Raw genomic sequence first — 18,225 nt, 5'->3', positions numbered from 1 at the left:
TAACCTTAAGGCTGGGTTCACACCTGAGAGTTTTACAGCGCGTTCCTACGCGCTGTAAAACGCTCAACAGGCAAGAACCAATGATTTCCTATGGGAATGGTTCTCACCTGAGAGTTTTACCGCGCGTACGATCGCGCTGTAAAACGCTCAGGTGTGAACCCAGCCCAAGGTTACCTGCACACGGTACATGAGCTTCTTTAGGGCGTCTTGTCACGCGTTCCCGTACATAGACTTCAGCGGGAACGCGCGACAATGGGCGTTGGCTTGTCTCTGTATGCCCGATTGCAAACGCCCGTACAATCGCGCATACAGAGCGCTCCATCGCGAACGCTCAGGTGTGAACCCAGCCTAAAGGGGTTTTCTTACTTCATCAAATGGCATTTATAATGTAGAGAGAGTTAGTACAAGACACTTACTAATGTATCACGATTGCCCATATTGCTTCCTTTGATGGCTGGATTAATTTTTCCATCACATTATATACTGCTAGTTTCCATGGTTATGACCACCTGGCAATCCAGCTGCGGTGGACGTATTTGCACACTATAAGTGTGGGCCTCTTTGTCATGGTCTTACCTTCTTACTGTTCTCCTTCGTTTGACATGTGCTGGCGGCCATCTTGGTTTCTGGGTTTCTTGTAGCCTCCCACCCTGCGGCTTCTCCTTCCCACTGGGAGGAGCTGGATGCCTAGCTCATATATATAGGAGGTCTGTGGCTTCAGTTCCTTGCTTGGTCCTCCTGTGTTCACATGCTTCTAAGACTGCTGCTGCTTCTGGTTCCTGATCCTGGCCTCGTCTGACTACCCCGTTGGTTCCTGATCCTGGCTTCGTCTGACTACCCCGTTGGTTCCTGATCCTGGCTTCGTCTGACTACCCTGCTGGTTCCTGACCTCTGTCTACGCAAGACCCTGTTTCGGTTTAGCCATCCGTTTGGACTTTTGCTTACGGCTTGCTTTTCAATAAAGCCTTCTTATTTTCCACTTATCTCTTGTTGTACGTCTGGTTCATGGTTCCATGACATTAGGACCAAGCCATGAATTCTGACGGTACAGGGCCATCCTCGCTACCTACGCTGGTTGCCAGACTTGATCAGCAGGATCACCTGTTGGGTCGGTTCGCTGTGGCGTTGCAAACCCTGCTTGAACGCACGGCTCATTTCGCTTCCGTTGCCGATGGGTCGGTTGTCGCTCCTGGGCCCGTTCCTACTGCCGCTCCGGTTGTTGCGCCAGAGTCTACCCCGACACCTGTTGCTGCGCCTGCGGTGTCTCGGGGTATGACCGGTTCTGCCCCCCTTCCACAGCGCTTTGGGGGAGAGCCAACTCAGTGCCGAGGTTTCCTTAACCAGGTGGGCATTTATTTCGAGTTGCTGCCACATGCCTTTCCTACTGAGAGATCAAAGGTGGGCTTCTTGATCTCGCTGCTCTCGGACAAGGCCTTGGCCTGGGCCAGCCCTTTATGGGAGAACAACAATCCGGTGGTTGCCGAGTTTTCTGGTTTTGTTGCTTCTCTTCGGAAGGTATTCGATGTGCCGGCTCGTGCTGCCTCTGCTGCGAAGCTCCTTATGTCCATCAGACAGGGTTCACGATCCGTAGCTGAATACGCCATTGAGTTTCGTACCCTGGCAGCAGAGGTGGGCTGGAATAATGAGGCTCTGGTCGCTGCTTTCTCTCATGGTCTTTCGGATGCCTTGAAGGATGAGGTTGCAGCTAAGGACCTACCAGTGGAGCTCGAGTCTCTTATTTCTTTCCTGATTTTGATTGACACCAGACTCAGGGAGAGACCTTCCTTTAAGGAGAGCCTGCGGAGGTCTTCTAACAGATTGGCGCCTACGTTTGCTGTCCCACCCGTGCCTCCCTCTCCTCCCACGCCTCCTGGGGATGACTTGTCTGGGGGTGAACCCATGCAGCTGGGGTTTGCTCGCCTGTCCGAGGGGGAGAGGGTACTCCGGAGACGCGAGGGCCGATGCATGTACTGTGGTCTCGGTGGGCATTTTCGGTTGGCATGTCCGAACCGTCCGGGAAACGCTCGCACCTGAGATCCTGTCGGGGGCAGATCTTGGGTGGAGTCTCCTCGTCCCCGGTTTCCCGTGTTGACAAACCACTGATCACTGTTGTCCTCTCCTGGGTCGGGGGCTCGGTGACGACCCAGGCGTTGGTGGACTCTGGTGCTGGTGGTTTGTTCATTGATAGTGTGTTCGCTGCCGCCAATTCCATTCCTCTGCAGCCTCGAGGTTCCCCACTGGCTCTTGAGGCGATAGACGGCAGACCCCTTCTGCCGCCACACGTGACTCATGAGACCCTTCCAGTGGGGATAGCCATTGGTGCCGTTCACAGAGAGTCGGTCTGTTTCCAGGTGATTTCGTCTCCACACTACTCGGTGGTCTTGGGGTACCCCTGGCTTCAGAAGCATAATCAGACTATCGATTGGAGATCGGCCGAGATCCTCTCGTGGTCACCGCAGTGTGGGGCTAGTTGCATCCATGGGCCTGTCAAGTTGCTGTGTACTTCCTCGGACTCTCTGTTGCCTCCTGAATACGAAGAGTACCGGGATGTATTCGATAAGGTGCGCGCGGTTGCCCTACCTCCGCACCGCCCATACGATTGTGCCATAGAGTTACAATCTGGTGCCGTTCCTCCTCGTGGCAAAGTCTATCCACTGTCGGTAGCGGAGAATGAGGCCATGGAGGAGTACGTGAGGGAGGCGCTTTCACGCGGACACATTCGCAAATCCTCGTCCCCGGCAGGGGCTGGATTTTTCTTTGTGAAAAAGAGGGGCGGTGAGTTGAGGCCTTGCATCGATTACAGGGGTCTCAATCGCATCACGATCAAGAACGCTTACCCGATACCCTTGATTTCCGAGCTGTTCGATCGCCTCAAAGGGGCCACGGTCTTTACCAAACTCGACCTAAGGGCGGCATATAACCTGGTAAGGATCAAGGCGGGCGATGAGTGGAAGACCGTGTTTAACACCAGGACCGGTCATTATGAATCCTTGGTTATGCCCTTTGGGTTGTGCAATGCGCCCGCAGTCTTCCAGGAATTCATCAACGATGTTTTCCGTGACCTGTTGCAGCAGTGTGTGGTGGTCTATTTGGATGACATCTTGGTATATTCTGAATCCATGGAGGCCCACATTATGGATGTCAGACGAGTGTTGCAACGGTTACGAGAGAACAGGCTGTTCGGTAAGCTTGAGAAATGCGAATTTCACCGATCCCAGGTAACCTTCTTAGGTTACATCATTTCCGCTGAGGGGTTCTCCATGGATCCTGAGAAGGTTTCGGCTGTCTTACAGTGGCCCCAGCCCAGTGGTCTCCGTGCCCTGCAGCGCTTTTTGGGCTTCGCCAATTATTATCGGAAGTTCATCAGGGACTTTTCCATGCTAGCCAAGCCGCTCACGGATCTGACCAGGAAGGGCAGTAATTTCCAGGTCTGGCCGCTCGAGGCCATCCGAGCGTTTGAGGCTCTAAAGTCCGCCTTTGTGTCGGCTCCGATTCTGTCACATCCCAACCCTGGGTTGCCCTTTGTCCTCGAGGTGGACGCGTCTGAGACGGGAGTAGGCGCCCTCCTGTCTCAGCGTAGAACACCAGAGGGTCCTCTGCTTCCTTGTGGGTTTTACTCCCGGAAACTGTCTTCCGCGGAGTGCAACTATCAGATTGGTGACAGGGAGTTATTGGCCATCGTGCAGGCCCTTAAAGAATGGAGGCACTTGCTCGAGGGTTCGGTGGTTCCGGTTCTCATCCTGACGGACCACAAGAATCTGACCTACCTTTCTGAGGCCAAGAGATTGACACCACGTCAGGCCAGATGGGCTCTGTTCTTTTCACGTTTTAATTACGTGGTCTCCTACCTACCCGGTTCCAAGAACATCAGAGCGGATGCCTTATCACGGCAGTACTCCGAGCTGTCCGGGGAGGAGTCGATTCCGACTTCGGTCATACCTCCGAATCAGATCCTGGCCGCCATTCGCACCAGCCTGACCTCTCCCCTGGGTGAGCAGATTTTGGCGGCTCAATCTGGTGCTCCCTCTGGGAGACCCAACGGCAGGTGTTTTGTGCCTGAGGAGTTGCGCATTCGGTTGTTGCAAACCTACCATAACTCCAAGGCCGCGGGGCATCCTGGAAAGAATCAGCTGTCCTGGGCTGTTTCACGTCTGTTCTGGTGGCCTTCTCTACGTTCCGACATCGCCGCATATGTAGCGGCATGCTCCGTTTGTGCCCAGAGTAAATCCCCTCGGCACCTTCCGTTGGGCCTTTTGCAACCCATAGCCACCGGGGAGCGCCCATGGTCACACCTGGGGATGGATTTCATTGTGGACCTCCCTGCATCCCGAGGCCATACGGTCATTCTCATGATTGTGGATCGGTTTTCCAAAATGTGCCACTGTGTTCCTCTCAAGAAGTTACCCTCTGCACAAGAGTTGGCCACGATTTTCGCCAGGGAGGTCTTCCGGTTGCACGGTTTGCCCAAGGAGATTGTGTCGGATCGGGGGAGTCAGTTTGTGTCCAGGTTCTGGCGCGCCTTTTGCTCCCAGTTGGGGATTCATCTCTCTTTCTCCTCGGCCTACCACCCTCAGTCCAATGGGGCCGCAGAACGATCCAATCAGGCCTTGGAGCAATTCCTTCGTTGCTATGTCTCCGATCACCAAGACAATTGGGTTGACCTCCTGCCTTGGGCTGAGTTTGCCAGGAACACGGCAGTGAACTCTTCCTCTGGGACGTCTCCCTTCATGGCCAATTATGGGTTCCAACCTGCCGTGTTACCGGAGGTATTCTCTCCCCAGGATATTCCGGCTGTGGAGGATCACCTTTCCGTCCTACGTGCTTCTTGGGTACAGATCCAGAGGTCCCTTGAGGTCTCTGCGCAGCGCCAGAGACTCCAGGCTGATCGCAGACGAGCGCCCGCTCCTTCCTACCAGGTCGGAGACCGTGTATGGTTGTCCACCCGCAACCTCAACCTTCGAGTGCCCACTCCCAAGCTGGCGCCTCGCTTTGTTGGTCCCTTCCGAGTGCTTCGCAGGGTAAACCCGGTAGCCTATGCCCTTGCGCTTCCTCCTGGCATGCGGATCTCCAATGTGTTTCATGTCTCCCTGTTGAAGCCATTGGTGTGTAATCGTTTCACTTCCTCGGTTCCTCGGCCCCGTCCGGTCCAAGTGGGCAATCGTGAGGAATATGAGGTGAGCAATATCCTGGACTCACGCCTGGTCCGCGGTCGGTTGCAGTTTTTGGTCCATTGGCGTGGTTATGGTCCAGAGGAGCGTTCCTGGGTTCCCTCCGCAGATGTCCATGCTCCTGCTTTGCTCCGAGCCTTCCACGCACGCTTCCCTCAGAAACCGTTCCTTACTCCGCGGAGGAGGGGCCCTTGAGGGGGAGGTACTGTCATGGTCTTACCTTCTTACTGTTCTCCTTCGTTTGACATGTGCTGGCGGCCATCTTGGTTTCTGGGTTTCTTGTAGCCTCCCACCCTGCGGCTTCTCCTTCCCACTGGGAGGAGCTGGATGCCTAGCTCATATATATAGGAGGTCTGTGGCTTCAGTTCCTTGCTTGGTCCTCCTGTGTTCACATGCTTCTAAGACTGCTGCTGCTTCTGGTTCCTGATCCTGGCCTCGTCTGACTACCCCGTTGGTTCCTGATCCTGGCTTCGTCTGACTACCCCGTTGGTTCCTGATCCTGGCTTCGTCTGACTACCCTGCTGGTTCCTGATCCAGGCTTCGTCTGACTACCCTTCTGGTTCCTGACCTCTGTCTACGCAAGACCCTGTTTCGGTTTAGCCATCCGTTTGGACTTTTGCTTACGGCTTGCTTTTCAATAAAGCCTTCTTATTTTCCACTTATCTCTTGTTGTACGTCTGGTTCATGGTTCCATGACACTCTTTGAAGGCTTGGAGTGTTGGAGTCCACATCGGCCAGTGCTTTTTCCTATAGTGTGCACGCACGGCCACCACTGATGGATTGCAGGGTGTTCATAACCATGGATACGAGCAGTGTATAATGTGATGGAAAAATGAATCCAGCCAGCAAAGGAAGCAATAATGGAGAATCACAATACATTAGTAAGTGCCTTGTATTAATTTTTTTCTACACAATAAATACTATTTGCTGAAGTGAGACAACCCCTTTAAGGTTTTTTGCAGTGTGTGAATGGGATTTCTTAAAATTTCATCTACTTCGTTAATACTGTAAAATGTCATGGATTGGCTGCACACTAATCCATAGCGTATTCGTCCCAAGTGCACATAGCATTAAACAGAATTTTTAACAACGTAACAAGATGCAGGCCAACCACTAACTGACCGAGACATTATGTGGACTACACACATGACAATAAAATAAGTGAATATACCTGTGCGCCGCTGTCTTGAACGTCTTTGCAGGCTTCTGGAAACACATCATACGCAATGACTGGGTAACCATGCTTCAACAGATTTTTTGCCATTGGATTGCCCATATTTCCAAGTCCAACAAATCCAATAGGAGTCTTAGATGCCATGGACCTGGATACTGATAGGAAAAAAATTACTTTGTAAAACGCACTTATTTCTGTCAACATTACAAATGGAACATATTAAAAGCTCACATCCTATAATAGTAACAAATCTTTGTACCAGGGTTGATGTTCCTGGAGGGATACACCGAATGGAAAAGGATTTAGGAAAACTAGAGGAATGGTCAGAAATCTGGCAACTAAAATTTAATGTTGATAAGTGCAAGATAATGCACCTGGGGCGTAAAAACCCAAGAGCAGAATATAAAATCAGTGATACAGTCCTAACCTCAGTATCTGAGGAAAGGGATTTAGGGGTCATTATTTCAGAAGACTTAAAGGGAACCTGTCACCAGGATTTTGTGTATAGAGCTGAGGACATGGGTTGCTAGATGGCCGCTAGCACATCCACAATACCCAGTCCCCATAGCTCTGTGTGCTTTTATTGTGGAAAAAAAACGATTTGATACATTCGCAAATTAACCTGAGATGAGTCCTGTCCCTGACTCATCTCACATACAGGACTCATCTCAGGTTAGTTTGCATATGTATCAAATCGTTTTTTTAAAGCAATAAAAGCACACAGAGCTATGGGGACTGGTTATTGTGGATGTGCTAGCGGCCATCTAGCAACCCATGTCCTCAGCTCTATACCCAAAATCCCGGTGACAGGTTCCCTTTAAAGGTAGGCAGACAATGTCACAGAGCAGCAGGAAATGCTAGCAGAATGCTTCGGTGTATAGGGAGTGGCATTACCAGTAGAAAGAGGGAGGTGCTCATGCCGCTCTACAGAGCACTAGTGAGACCTCATTTGGAGTATTGTGCTCAGTACTGGAGACCATATCTCCAGAAGGATATTGATACTTTTGAAAGAGTACAGAGAAGAGCTACTAAACTGGTACATGGATTGCAGAATAAAACTTACCAGGAAAGATTAACCCCTTAGGGACGAATGACGTACCGGTACGTCATGGGTTTAAACCGCGATTGCGGCACGGGTTAATCGGAACAGGATGCCCGCTGAAATCATTCAGCGGGCATCCTGTCACAACGCCGGGGGGGGGGGGGGGGTGGTCATGTGAACCCCCCCGTATCGGCGATCTCCGCAAACCGCAGGTCAATTCAGACCATGCGGCTGTGGGGGGGACCCGATGGCATGGAAGGCAGCGCGATGTGTAAGGAAGGCATCGCGCTGCCTTCCGGTGAAGAGTCTGTGAGATCCAGCCCCCCTGGATCTCACAGGCCCCGGAAGCTGTATGAGTAATACACACAGTATTACTCATACAGACAATGCATTCCAATACAGAAGTATTGGAATGCATTGTAAAGGAATATACCCCCCAAAGTTCAAGACCCAAAGTGGGACAAAAGAAATGTGGAAAAAATAAAGTTTTCCCCCCAAAAAATTAAAAGTTTCAAGTAAAATAAAACAAAAACTTCATTTTTCCCAAATAAAGTTTAAAAAAAAAAAAAAAAAGTATACATATTAGATATCGCCGCGTCCGTATCGACCTAATGAACACCGTAAAAAATAAAAACTGTGCTAAATAAACTATTTTTTTGTCACCTTACATCACAAAAAGTACAATAGCAAGCGATCAAAAAGGCGTTTGCCCACCAAAATAGTACCAATCTAACCGTCACCTCATCCCCCAAAAAATAAATATGGCTCAGAATATGGAGACACTAAAACATCATTAGTTTTTGTTTGAAAGACCTAACCTCTCAGATGAACACCGTAAAAAATAAAAATTTTGCTAAATAAAAATTTTTTGTCACCTTACATCACAAAAAGTGTAATAGCAAGCGATCAAAAAGTCACACGCACCCCAAAATTGTGCCAATAAAACAGTCATCTCATCCCGGAAAAATCATACCCTACCCAAGGTAATCGCCCAAAAACTGAAAAAATTATGGCTCTCAAAAATGAAATCATTGTGTAAAACTTACATAAATTGAAAAAAAGTATACATATTAGGTATCGCCGCATCCGTGACAACCTGGTCTATAAAAATATCACACGATCTAACCTGTCAGATGAATGTTGTAAATAACAAAAAATAAAAACGGTGCCAAAACAGCTATTTCTTGTTATCTTGCCTCACAAAAAGTGTAATATAGAGCAACCAAAAATCATATGTACCCTAAACTAGTACCAATAATACTGCCACCCTATCCCGTAGTTTTTAAAATGGGGCCACTTTTTGGGAGTTTCTACTCTAGGAGTGCTTCAGAGGGGCTTCAAATGGGACATGGTGTCAAAAAAAAAAAAAAAAAAAAAAAACAGTCCAGCAAAACCTGCCTTCCAAAAACCGTATGGCCTTCCTTTCCTTCTGCGCCCTGCTGTATGCCTGTACAGCGGTTCACAACCACATATGGGGTGTTTCTGTAAAACTACAGAATCAGGGCCATAAATTTTGAGTTTTGTTTGGCTGTTAACTCTTGCTTTGTAACTAGAAAAAAAATATTAAAATTGAAAATCTGCCAAAAAAGTGAAATTTTGAAATTGTATCTCTATTTTCCATTAATCCTTGTGGAACACCTAAAGGGTTAACAACGTTTGTAAAATCAGTTTTGAATATAAGTCATTTTTGGGTGGTTTCTATTATGTAAGCCTCGCAAAGTGACTTCAGACCTGAACTGGTCCTTAAAAATTGTTTTTTTGAAAATTTCTGAAAAATTTCAAGATTTGCTTCTAAACTTCTAAGCCTTGTAACATCCCCAAAAAATGAAATATAATTCCCAAAATGATTCAAACATGAAGTAGACATATGGGGAATGTAAAGTAACTATTTTTGGAGGTATTACTATGTATTATAGAAGTAGAGAAATTGAAACTTGGAAATTTGCAATTCTTTACAAATTTTTTGTAAATTTAGTATTTTTTTTATAAATAATTTTTTTTTTTTTTACTTCATTTTACCAGTGTCATGAAGTACAATATGTGACGAAAAAACAATCTCAGAATGGCCTAAATAAGTAAAAAGCGTTTTAAAGTTATCAGCACTTAAAGTGACACTGGTCAGATTTGCAAAAAATGGCCTGGTCCTTAGGGTGAAATAGGGCTGAGTACTTAAGGGGTTAAAGGACCTTAACATGTATAGCTTGGAAGAAAGAGGAGACAGAGGGGATATGATAGAAACTTTTAAATACATAAAGGGAATCAACAAGGTAAAAGAGGAGAGAATATTTAAAAGAAGAAAAACTGCTACAAGAGGACATAGTTTTAAATTAGAGGGGCAAAGGTTTAAAGGGATTCTATCACCAGGTTTCACCCCTGTCAGATAAAAATATGCTTATGTTCAGGGTGTCTTCACGATTCCTAATGTGGGCTTATAAATGTCATCTGTAGGCTCATTTTGCTAAAAAACGGCTAATACTAACCTGTCAGTCAAAAAAATAAGGTGCCCAAGGGGGCGTAAATGGATGCAAGGTGCCGGCCGCACCCGCCGCCGTTCGTGCCCAGCGCCGCCTTTCCAGACCTCAGCGCCGCCTCTTAATCCTCTGTGACGCCTCCCGCTCTCCCGCCCTACTCCCTCCTCCTGCTGTAAGATCTCGCGCATACAGGGATTGAGCGAAGTGCCGGCGCATGCAAGCCAAATGGAGAAGTCCGCACGGGCGCATCAGGCAGAGCCCTGTGCGCAAGCACAAGATGTTAAAGCAGAAGGAGGGGGGAGGGAGGGAGAGCGGGAGGCGTCACAGAGGATTAAGAGGCGGCGCTGAGGTCTGGAAAGGCGGCGCTGGGCACGAACGGCGGCGGGTGCGGCCGGCACCTTGCATCCATTTACATCCCCTTGGGCACCTTATTTTTTTTGACTGACAGGTTAGTAATAGCCGTTTTTTAGCAAAATGAGCCTACAGATGACATTTATAAGCCCACATGAGGAATCGTGAAGACACCCTGAACATAAGTATATTTTTATCTGACAGGGGTGAAACCTGGTGACAGAATCCCTTTAAAAGTAATATCAGGAAGTATTACTTTACTGAGAGTAGTGGATGCATGGAATAGCCTTCCTGCAGAAGTGGTAGCTGCAAATACAGTGAAGGAGTTTAAGCATGCATGGGATAGGCATAAGGCCATCCTTCATATAAGATAGGGCCAGGGGCTATTCATAGTATTCAGTATATTGGGCAGACTAGATGGGCCAAATGGTTCTTATCTGCCGACACATTCTATGTTTCTAAGCAAGCCATTAACAATACATATTCCCTATCCGAAGCCTAGGGGACAAGTATCAGATTACTGGGGGCCCAACCAAAGTATAACCACCCCTCCAATCTCATGATCATACTGGGTCCCAGAAGTTGGATAAGTACTATTAGCAGGATAACCCCTTTAAAGGGGTTTTGTCAAGAAACATATTCTATATTTTTTAAACCAACACCTGGACCTTAATACTTTTGCAATTGCATGTAACCAAAAATTTAGTACAGCCAGTGAGCTATTCAATAAAATGTGTGTATAGCGCCACCTGCTGTTTTTTCTTTTACTTAATTTTTTTGTCCTTCTCACTGAGCTGGTCGAACGTGTCCAGTTTAAATCTTCAATTCTTCAGTTACAGGGAGAGTGCTGCAGGACAAAGGACAAACCCCCTGAGCTGTCAGGCGGAAGAGAATCTAGCAGAGCATTTGGAGCATTAAACAGAGAGATCTCTGGATCCAAGTGAGGTACAGGGCGGTTCTAGGTTTGTTAGAAAGGTATTGTCATGTACTATATGATGTCTTATTTTTTTTCACTTCAATCATGGCATAACCCCTTTAAGGCTGGTCCTAGAAGCAGGAGCTCCAACAGTCACAGGGAACAAAGGAAGCTTTTCTCATATTTTTTTTTCTTTTAGAACCAACGCACAGTTCTCTCCAGTCCCATAGAAGTGGATGGAACAGTGGTCACATATGAGCACCACCACTCTATTCTCATGACTTTGGAACCTCTGTACCCATGATCACTCAGGGTACCAACAGTCAAACCCAGCCATCAGATACTAATCCCTATCCTTTGAATATCGGATAAGTATTTTCAGTGGGATAACCCCTCTAAGACTGGTATCAGAAGGAGGGAAGGAGGGGCTTCAAAAGTCACAAAGGAAGTTTTGATTTTTACATTTTTTTTTTATGTACATCTTTTTACATCTTCTAAATGTAAAGTTTTTGCATTCAGTATTTATATATACACACACCATTCAAAAAAAAAGTTAAGGATATTTGGCTTTCGGGTGAAGTTTATGGAAAACTTAAAAAGTTCACGGTACAGTGATATATCATGAAAGTAGGGCATTTAAGTAGAAGCATGCAATGGTGAATTCCACAGCTCAAACAATTTATTGACACAAAAGCCAACAGTGGTAGGTGTACCCCCACAAAAATGTCAATGTCTCAATAACTTGTTATGTGGCCTTGAGCATCAAGTACAGCTTGACAACGATGTCTCATGCTGTTCACAAGTTGACTTATTGACTGCCGAGTCTCGACATCCCACTCTTCTTGAAGGGTGGCCCTCAGATCATCGAGGTTCTGGGGTACAGAGTTACGAGCCTCTACACGGCGACTCAGCTGATTCCATGTTTTCAATGGGATTCAGGTCTGGAGAAAGTGCAGGCCACTCCATTTGAGGTACCCCAGTCTCCAGCAGCCATTCCCTAATGATGTGACCTCGATGAGCTGGGGCATTGTCATCCATGAAGATGAAATAAGGCCTGTGTTGTTCATGCAGAGGCACAATGACTGGATTAATGATGTTATTCAAGTAGTATGGGCTTGTCACTGTACCAGTCACAAAGTGTAGGGCAGTTCTTTATTGACTAGACACAGCTGCCCACACTGTAACACCACCACCACCACCACCCCCACCACCAAAAGCTCGTCTGGTGACAACAGTGGCTGATGCATAGTGCTCTTCTTCATGTCTCCAACATTGTTGGCGGCCATCATTTCTGCTCCAAGTGAATCGACTTTCATCAGTGAACAGCACTGAGGCCCACTGGTCTCTCGTCCAGCGTAGATGCTCCCTGGCACATGCAAGACAATGACGCCTGTGCCTGGTGGTTGCAGGTCATCTAGCATGCAGACCATGCTGATGTAAACTTTTTTGAATAGTCTGACGAGACACTTGGGTGCCTTTCACCTCCCATAAAAGCACCTGGAGTTGTGTGGCATTCATCATCCGGTTCCGCAGGGCATTGTTCACAATGAAGCAGTGATCAGTGTGGGATGTGGCTAAAGGACGTCCACTTCTGCGACTATTCAAGTCTCTCTGTATCTCTGTTGCAACCTGCTGATGGCACTCTAAGCTCAGTGGCCACTTCTGTCTGAGAACATCCTGCTTGAATCCTCGCAATGGCGAGGTACTGTTGCTCAGTTGTTATGTGTCGTCTTGGTCTCATGATGTCAAAATGTGAATAGCATGATGAGGAGGACTGTTTAAATACCAATTCTAATTGAAACAGGAAATTAATTGGGCGATTCATGAATCAAACACCTGTTGTGAATTTTGCCATTAAGCTCCTTGTCAAAGAACAGCAAGTTGTGCAAAAAGTACTGAAACATTGAACAGCTGGACACGTGACCTTCTCTAAACTTTTGAATGCACATTAAGTTCACCTGTAAAGGTTAGATTGTATTTTAGGCATAATATATATAGTCACAGAGAGAAGGCAGTCATTCAACAGAAATCACATGATGTGACCTTCAAACAATACAGCTCACATTACTTTTTTTTTTTCACCTTGAGTTTCTCTTCCATAGAAGTGAATGGAAGAAGTCGGACAATTCAGTTTAGTGTTAATTAGATTCCAGAGTCTCTATGTACACAAAATGTCAGGAAACTGTGACTACATGGGCATTGGGACCTTCACATTTATAGTAAAATCATTTATTTAGCCCAAAGTTTTCACATTCTAACATAAAAAGCAGTATAAATGCAAATGCTCAAAATTAAAGACCCCTGCAGCTTTTTAGGGGTCTGCAGACCCACAAACGTGGAGCAACTGTTGTAATAAATCACATTTTACGCATCAAACAGAAGCCTTTGCAGAAGTACTGAGAAAAGAATGTGGAACAGTAAAAAGAAAATGTCTTCAGGGCTTTGTACTGCACAGCACTTGAGTACAAAGGTAAGCAAGGAACATGCAAAAACCAACATATATGTTGTACTCAAGACCAAACGTACATAAAATATTAACTAAAGTAAGGAAATACAACACGCTCCAAGCAAAAGCGATAAGAAAGAAACATGACTTCTCCTGCATGTACTGGATGATTAGTAATTGTAATGGTGAAAAATGGATAAGAACTGAAGAAAATACAGAATACCGCACTAAATAATACTGCCAAACAGTGCACTAAATAACACCAAGTGCCAGAATAAATTAGTGAAACATGAAAGCTTGCAAATCAAAAATAGAAAAAGATCCTACTAAAAGGAGCTGGAAAAACTCTGAAGCATTTCAATAAGGAGGGTACATCCTGAAACATAATATTTACAAACGGGTTCCTTGTAGGAACCCAGTTTTCCTTTTTTTCTATTCCCAACTTTTTTTTTGTGGAACAAGCTGTATTTAAACAGCAACATTTTCATGTAATATATTGAAAAATACTTTCCATGAGGGTAAAATGAAAGAAATAAAAAATAAATCTATGGTTTTTGGGGTTTATTTTTACAGCATTCAGTATGGAGTCAGTTGGGTCAGTACTCAGTATGATTAGGAGAATACAAAATCTATATTGTTTTTTGTTATTTTTTGCTACTTAAGTTTTTTTTTTTTAAGAAAATGCTTTGTTTTGCTATGTTCTGAGACTGAACTTTAAAATCCATGGAGACGTGTAAGAACTTTTTTTTTTTATTGGCTCCATTTTGGCATCCATATGACTTTTTGATCAAGGTGGTAAGGTGACCAAAAACAGCAATTCAACCATTGTGTAATTTTTACAGTGTTAAATTTTTAAAGTGTTCACATTCACATTTTTATAGATGCAGGAACACTAAATGTTTGTCGTTTTTAACATAGTAAAGTAGATAGGAAATGTTTTTGCAACATATTCAGGGTTTTTTTCACTCTTTTCAACATTTTTAGTAAGTTTTTTTTAACTTTTTCTTTGAGGGGGTATTCAGAAACTGCAGATGTGCAAAACACAGACACCCCTCATCGCTGTGCAAAGATATGACCCTTCCGTGTGGCCTTGCCTCTGGCTGCAACATGCGGATCGTGGACCCATTAGAGTTAATGGGTCTGCATCGCCATACAGGGTGCACACGGATGGCCGGTGTCTGTGTTTTGTAGTTCGCAAAATTGACATTGCTTTGTGAATGCACCCTTAGGGCCGCTTCACACGAGCGGATGCCGTGCGTGGCATCCGCTCCGTGAAAGAGTGCCAAGACCCGCTGCAGACTGCAGAGGCACGGAGCGGTAACATGACTGTTAATGCTCCGTGCCTCTCTGTGATCTCTTTACTACGAAATCACAGTTGTCACTGTGATTTCGTAGTAAAGAGATCACAGAGAGGCACGGAGCATTAACAGTCATGTTACCGCTCCGTGCCTCTGCAGTCTGCAGCGGGTCTTGGCACTCTTTCACGGAGCGGATGCCACGCAAGGCATCCGCTCGTGTGAAGCGGCCCTTAGGCCTCTTGCACACGAACGTGTGCGCCCCGTGGTCGTGCTGCGAGCACAGTCTGTGGGGCAGCCGTAGCGGATCGCGGACCTATTCACTTTAATGGGTCCGCGATCCGGCCGTTCCGCAAAAAGATAGGACATGTTCCATCTTTCTGCGGAACGAAGTACGGGACGAAACCCCACGGAAGAACTCCGTAGTGCTTCCGTTCCGCATCTCCGGATTTGCGTACTCATTGAAGTGAATGGGTCTGCATCCGTTATGCATAATGTCCACGGAACGGCACCCATGTATTGCGGATCCGCAATACGGTAACAGGCCTTAGGCCCCTTTCACACGGGCGAGTTTTCCGTGCGGGTGCGATGCGTGCGGTGAACGCATTGCACCCGCACTGACTCCTGACCCATTCATTTCCATGGGGCTGTGCACACGAGCAGTGACTTTCACGCATCACTTGTGCGTTGCGTGAAAATCGCAGCATGCTCCTCCTTTGTGCGTTTTTCATGTAACGCAGGCCCCATAGAAATTAATGGGGTTGCGTGAAAATCGCATGCATCCGCAAGCAAGTGCAGATGCGGTGCGATTTTCACGCATGGGTTCTAGATGACAGTCTATTCACTGTATTATTTTCCCTTATAACATGGTTATAAGGGAAAATAATAGCATTCTGAATACAGAATGCTTAGTATAATAGTGCTGGAAGGGTTAAAAAAAATAAAGTTAACTCACCTTCTCCTCTTGATCGCGTAGTTCCCGGTCGGTCTCTTCTTTAGCTGTGGGCTAAATGACCTGTGGTGATGTCAGATCACATGCTCCAATCACATGGTCCATCACCGTGGTGATGGAGCATGTGATCTGACATCACCACAGGTCCTTTAGCCCACAGCTAAAGAAGAGACCGACCGGGAACTACGCGATCAAGAGGATAAGGTGAGTTAACTTTATTTTTTTTAACCCTTCCAGCACTATTATACTAAGCATTCTGTATTCAGAATGCTATTATTTTCCCTTATAACCATGTTATAAGGGAAAATAATACAATCTTCAGAACATCAATCCCAAGCCCGAACTTCTGTGAAGAAGTTCGGGTTTGGGTACCAAACATGCGCGATTTTTCTCACGCGAGTGCAAAACGCATTACAATGTTTTGCACTCGCGTGGAAAAATCGCGCATTTTCCCGCAACGCACCCGCCTCTTATCCAGGCAAAAAACATGACGCCCGTGTGAAAGAGGCCTTAGTCTCACTACAGGACTTAAGCATGCAATTGCTTGTTCACTTCTCTAATACACTGCAATAGTTCTGTATTGCAGTGTATTGTACTGTCAGCATTACCCTGTTACACCCTGCCTTTGCCAGGCTCTAATAGGCTTATATATGATTGAGATAGTGGGGATCTAGTGGGAGGCATGCTATCATGACAATTGCTCGGCACTGTGGGTTGTGGTGGTCGATTGGGTGAAAGTGGGAGCAAAAGCACCCAAATGTGCATCACCATGGCCGTATTTTGGTCAACATCTCCAGGCCAAAAGGCAAGAGTGGAACCTACAGAGAGAAATAAAAATGGAAAGATTTGCACTCTACCATGTTCTGCATCCACTATTTATTCTGGCTTTTAAAACAAAGAAACAAAACACGGAGTAGAAAACCACCATATTAAAGTGGCCCAGATATGTACAGGGAAAAGGTCCACTTTGTGCAGAAATCTTTTCTTTCCTCTCCAGACTTTACACAGCATCCATTGAGAAAATATGTACAGGGGCAGTTCTAGGGAAAGGTTCCTGCTGGGGCTGCCCTTTTCGGGGTAACTGCTCTAAATTTCCGTTTCCAGGGTAAACATTCAAGATTATGAAGAGTAAACTAGTAGAGTTATCACCTCACCTCTGGTTCTCCATGCTGCCCTTGAAGGCTCCATTGGATACACAGACGTACAGTGAGATCACACTCCTCTTTAGGCCTTTTACATTTCTGTGTTGTGATCACTTATGGTACCCCTGCTCTAGATTTAGGGGGCACTATCTCTCCTTGAGCAGAGAGCGCCTTAATTGGCGTGAGGAGACTTCTAGGCCATACATGCTCCTCTGGAATTCTGAGAAGAAAGGGATGAAAATTAGCTCTTAACGAGCACTGCCTCTAATGCCACCAAATGTGAGGCAGCTATCCTAGGACATGCTGTTTACAGGGTCCCACATTCTCTTGTTGGATCATCATACAAAGGATGCATTGTTTTTTTGTCTGGCCGAATCCTGGCATATTTGCCGATGTAGCAGGAGGATTTCCTCCGCACCCCATTATTGCCAATAGGGCCAGCGGGCAGTTGCGTAACATCCGGCTATATCGGATCCAGAGAGATTCGCCAGGCTGTTCCTTGCTAGTGGTAATAACATTAGTGTAAAACTAGTCTTAGGCCTCTTTCACACTTGCGTTGTCCGGATCCAGCGTGTACGCCACTTGCCGAAATTACACGCCGGATCCGGAAAAACGCAAGTGTACTGAAAGCATTTGAAGACGGATCCGTCTTCAAAATGCTTTCAGTGTTACTATGGCAGCCAGGACGCTATTAAAGTCCTGGTTGCCATAGTAGGAGCGGGGGAGCGGTATACTTACAGTCCGCGCGGCTCCCGGTGGCGCTCCAGAGTGACGTCAGAGCGCCCCATGCGCATGGATGACGTGCCATGCGATCACGTGATCCATGCGCTTGGGGCGCCCTGACGTCACTCTGGAGCGCCCCGGGAGCCGCACGAACGGTAAGTATGCTGCTCCCCCGCTCCCCGCTACACTTTACCATGGCTGCCAGGACTTTAGCGTCCCGGCAGCCATGGTAACCATTCAGAAAAAGCTAAACGTCTGATCCGGGGCAATGCGCCGAAACGACGTTTAGCTTAAGGCCGGATCCGGATCAATGCCTTTCAATGGGCATTAATTCCGGATCCGGCCTTGCGGCAAGTCTTCAGGATTTTTGGCCGGAGCAAAAAGCGCAGCATGCTGCGGTATTTTATCCGGCCAAAAAAAGTTCAGTGTCGGAACTGAAGACATCCTGATGTATCCTGAACGGATTTCACTCCATTCAGAATGCATTAGGATAAAACTGATGAGGATTCTTCCGGCATAGAGCCCCCGACGACGGAACTCTATGC

At 46.6% G+C, this 18,225-nt stretch overlaps 1 protein-coding gene across 1 annotated transcript in view; it reads right to left on the bottom strand.

The window, feature by feature from the left end:
* Nucleotides 1-18,225, bottom strand: part of HIBADH (3-hydroxyisobutyrate dehydrogenase) — a 170,035-nt gene that overhangs the window by 148,583 nt on the left and 3,227 nt on the right. The window contains exon 2 of the mRNA XM_044295118.1: nucleotides 6,340-6,497. Coding sequence (XP_044151053.1) covers nucleotides 6,340-6,497 — 158 coding nt within the window. The remainder of the gene's footprint in view (nucleotides 1-6,339; nucleotides 6,498-18,225) is intronic.

The sequence above is a fragment of the Bufo gargarizans genome, chromosome 5 (assembly GCF_014858855.1).
Source record: "Bufo gargarizans isolate SCDJY-AF-19 chromosome 5, ASM1485885v1, whole genome shotgun sequence".
Classification (NCBI taxonomy): domain Eukaryota; kingdom Metazoa; phylum Chordata; class Amphibia; order Anura; family Bufonidae; genus Bufo; species Bufo gargarizans.
Note: the sequence above shows the minus strand (reverse complement) of the source record. Positions and strands in the feature narration are given on the sequence as shown.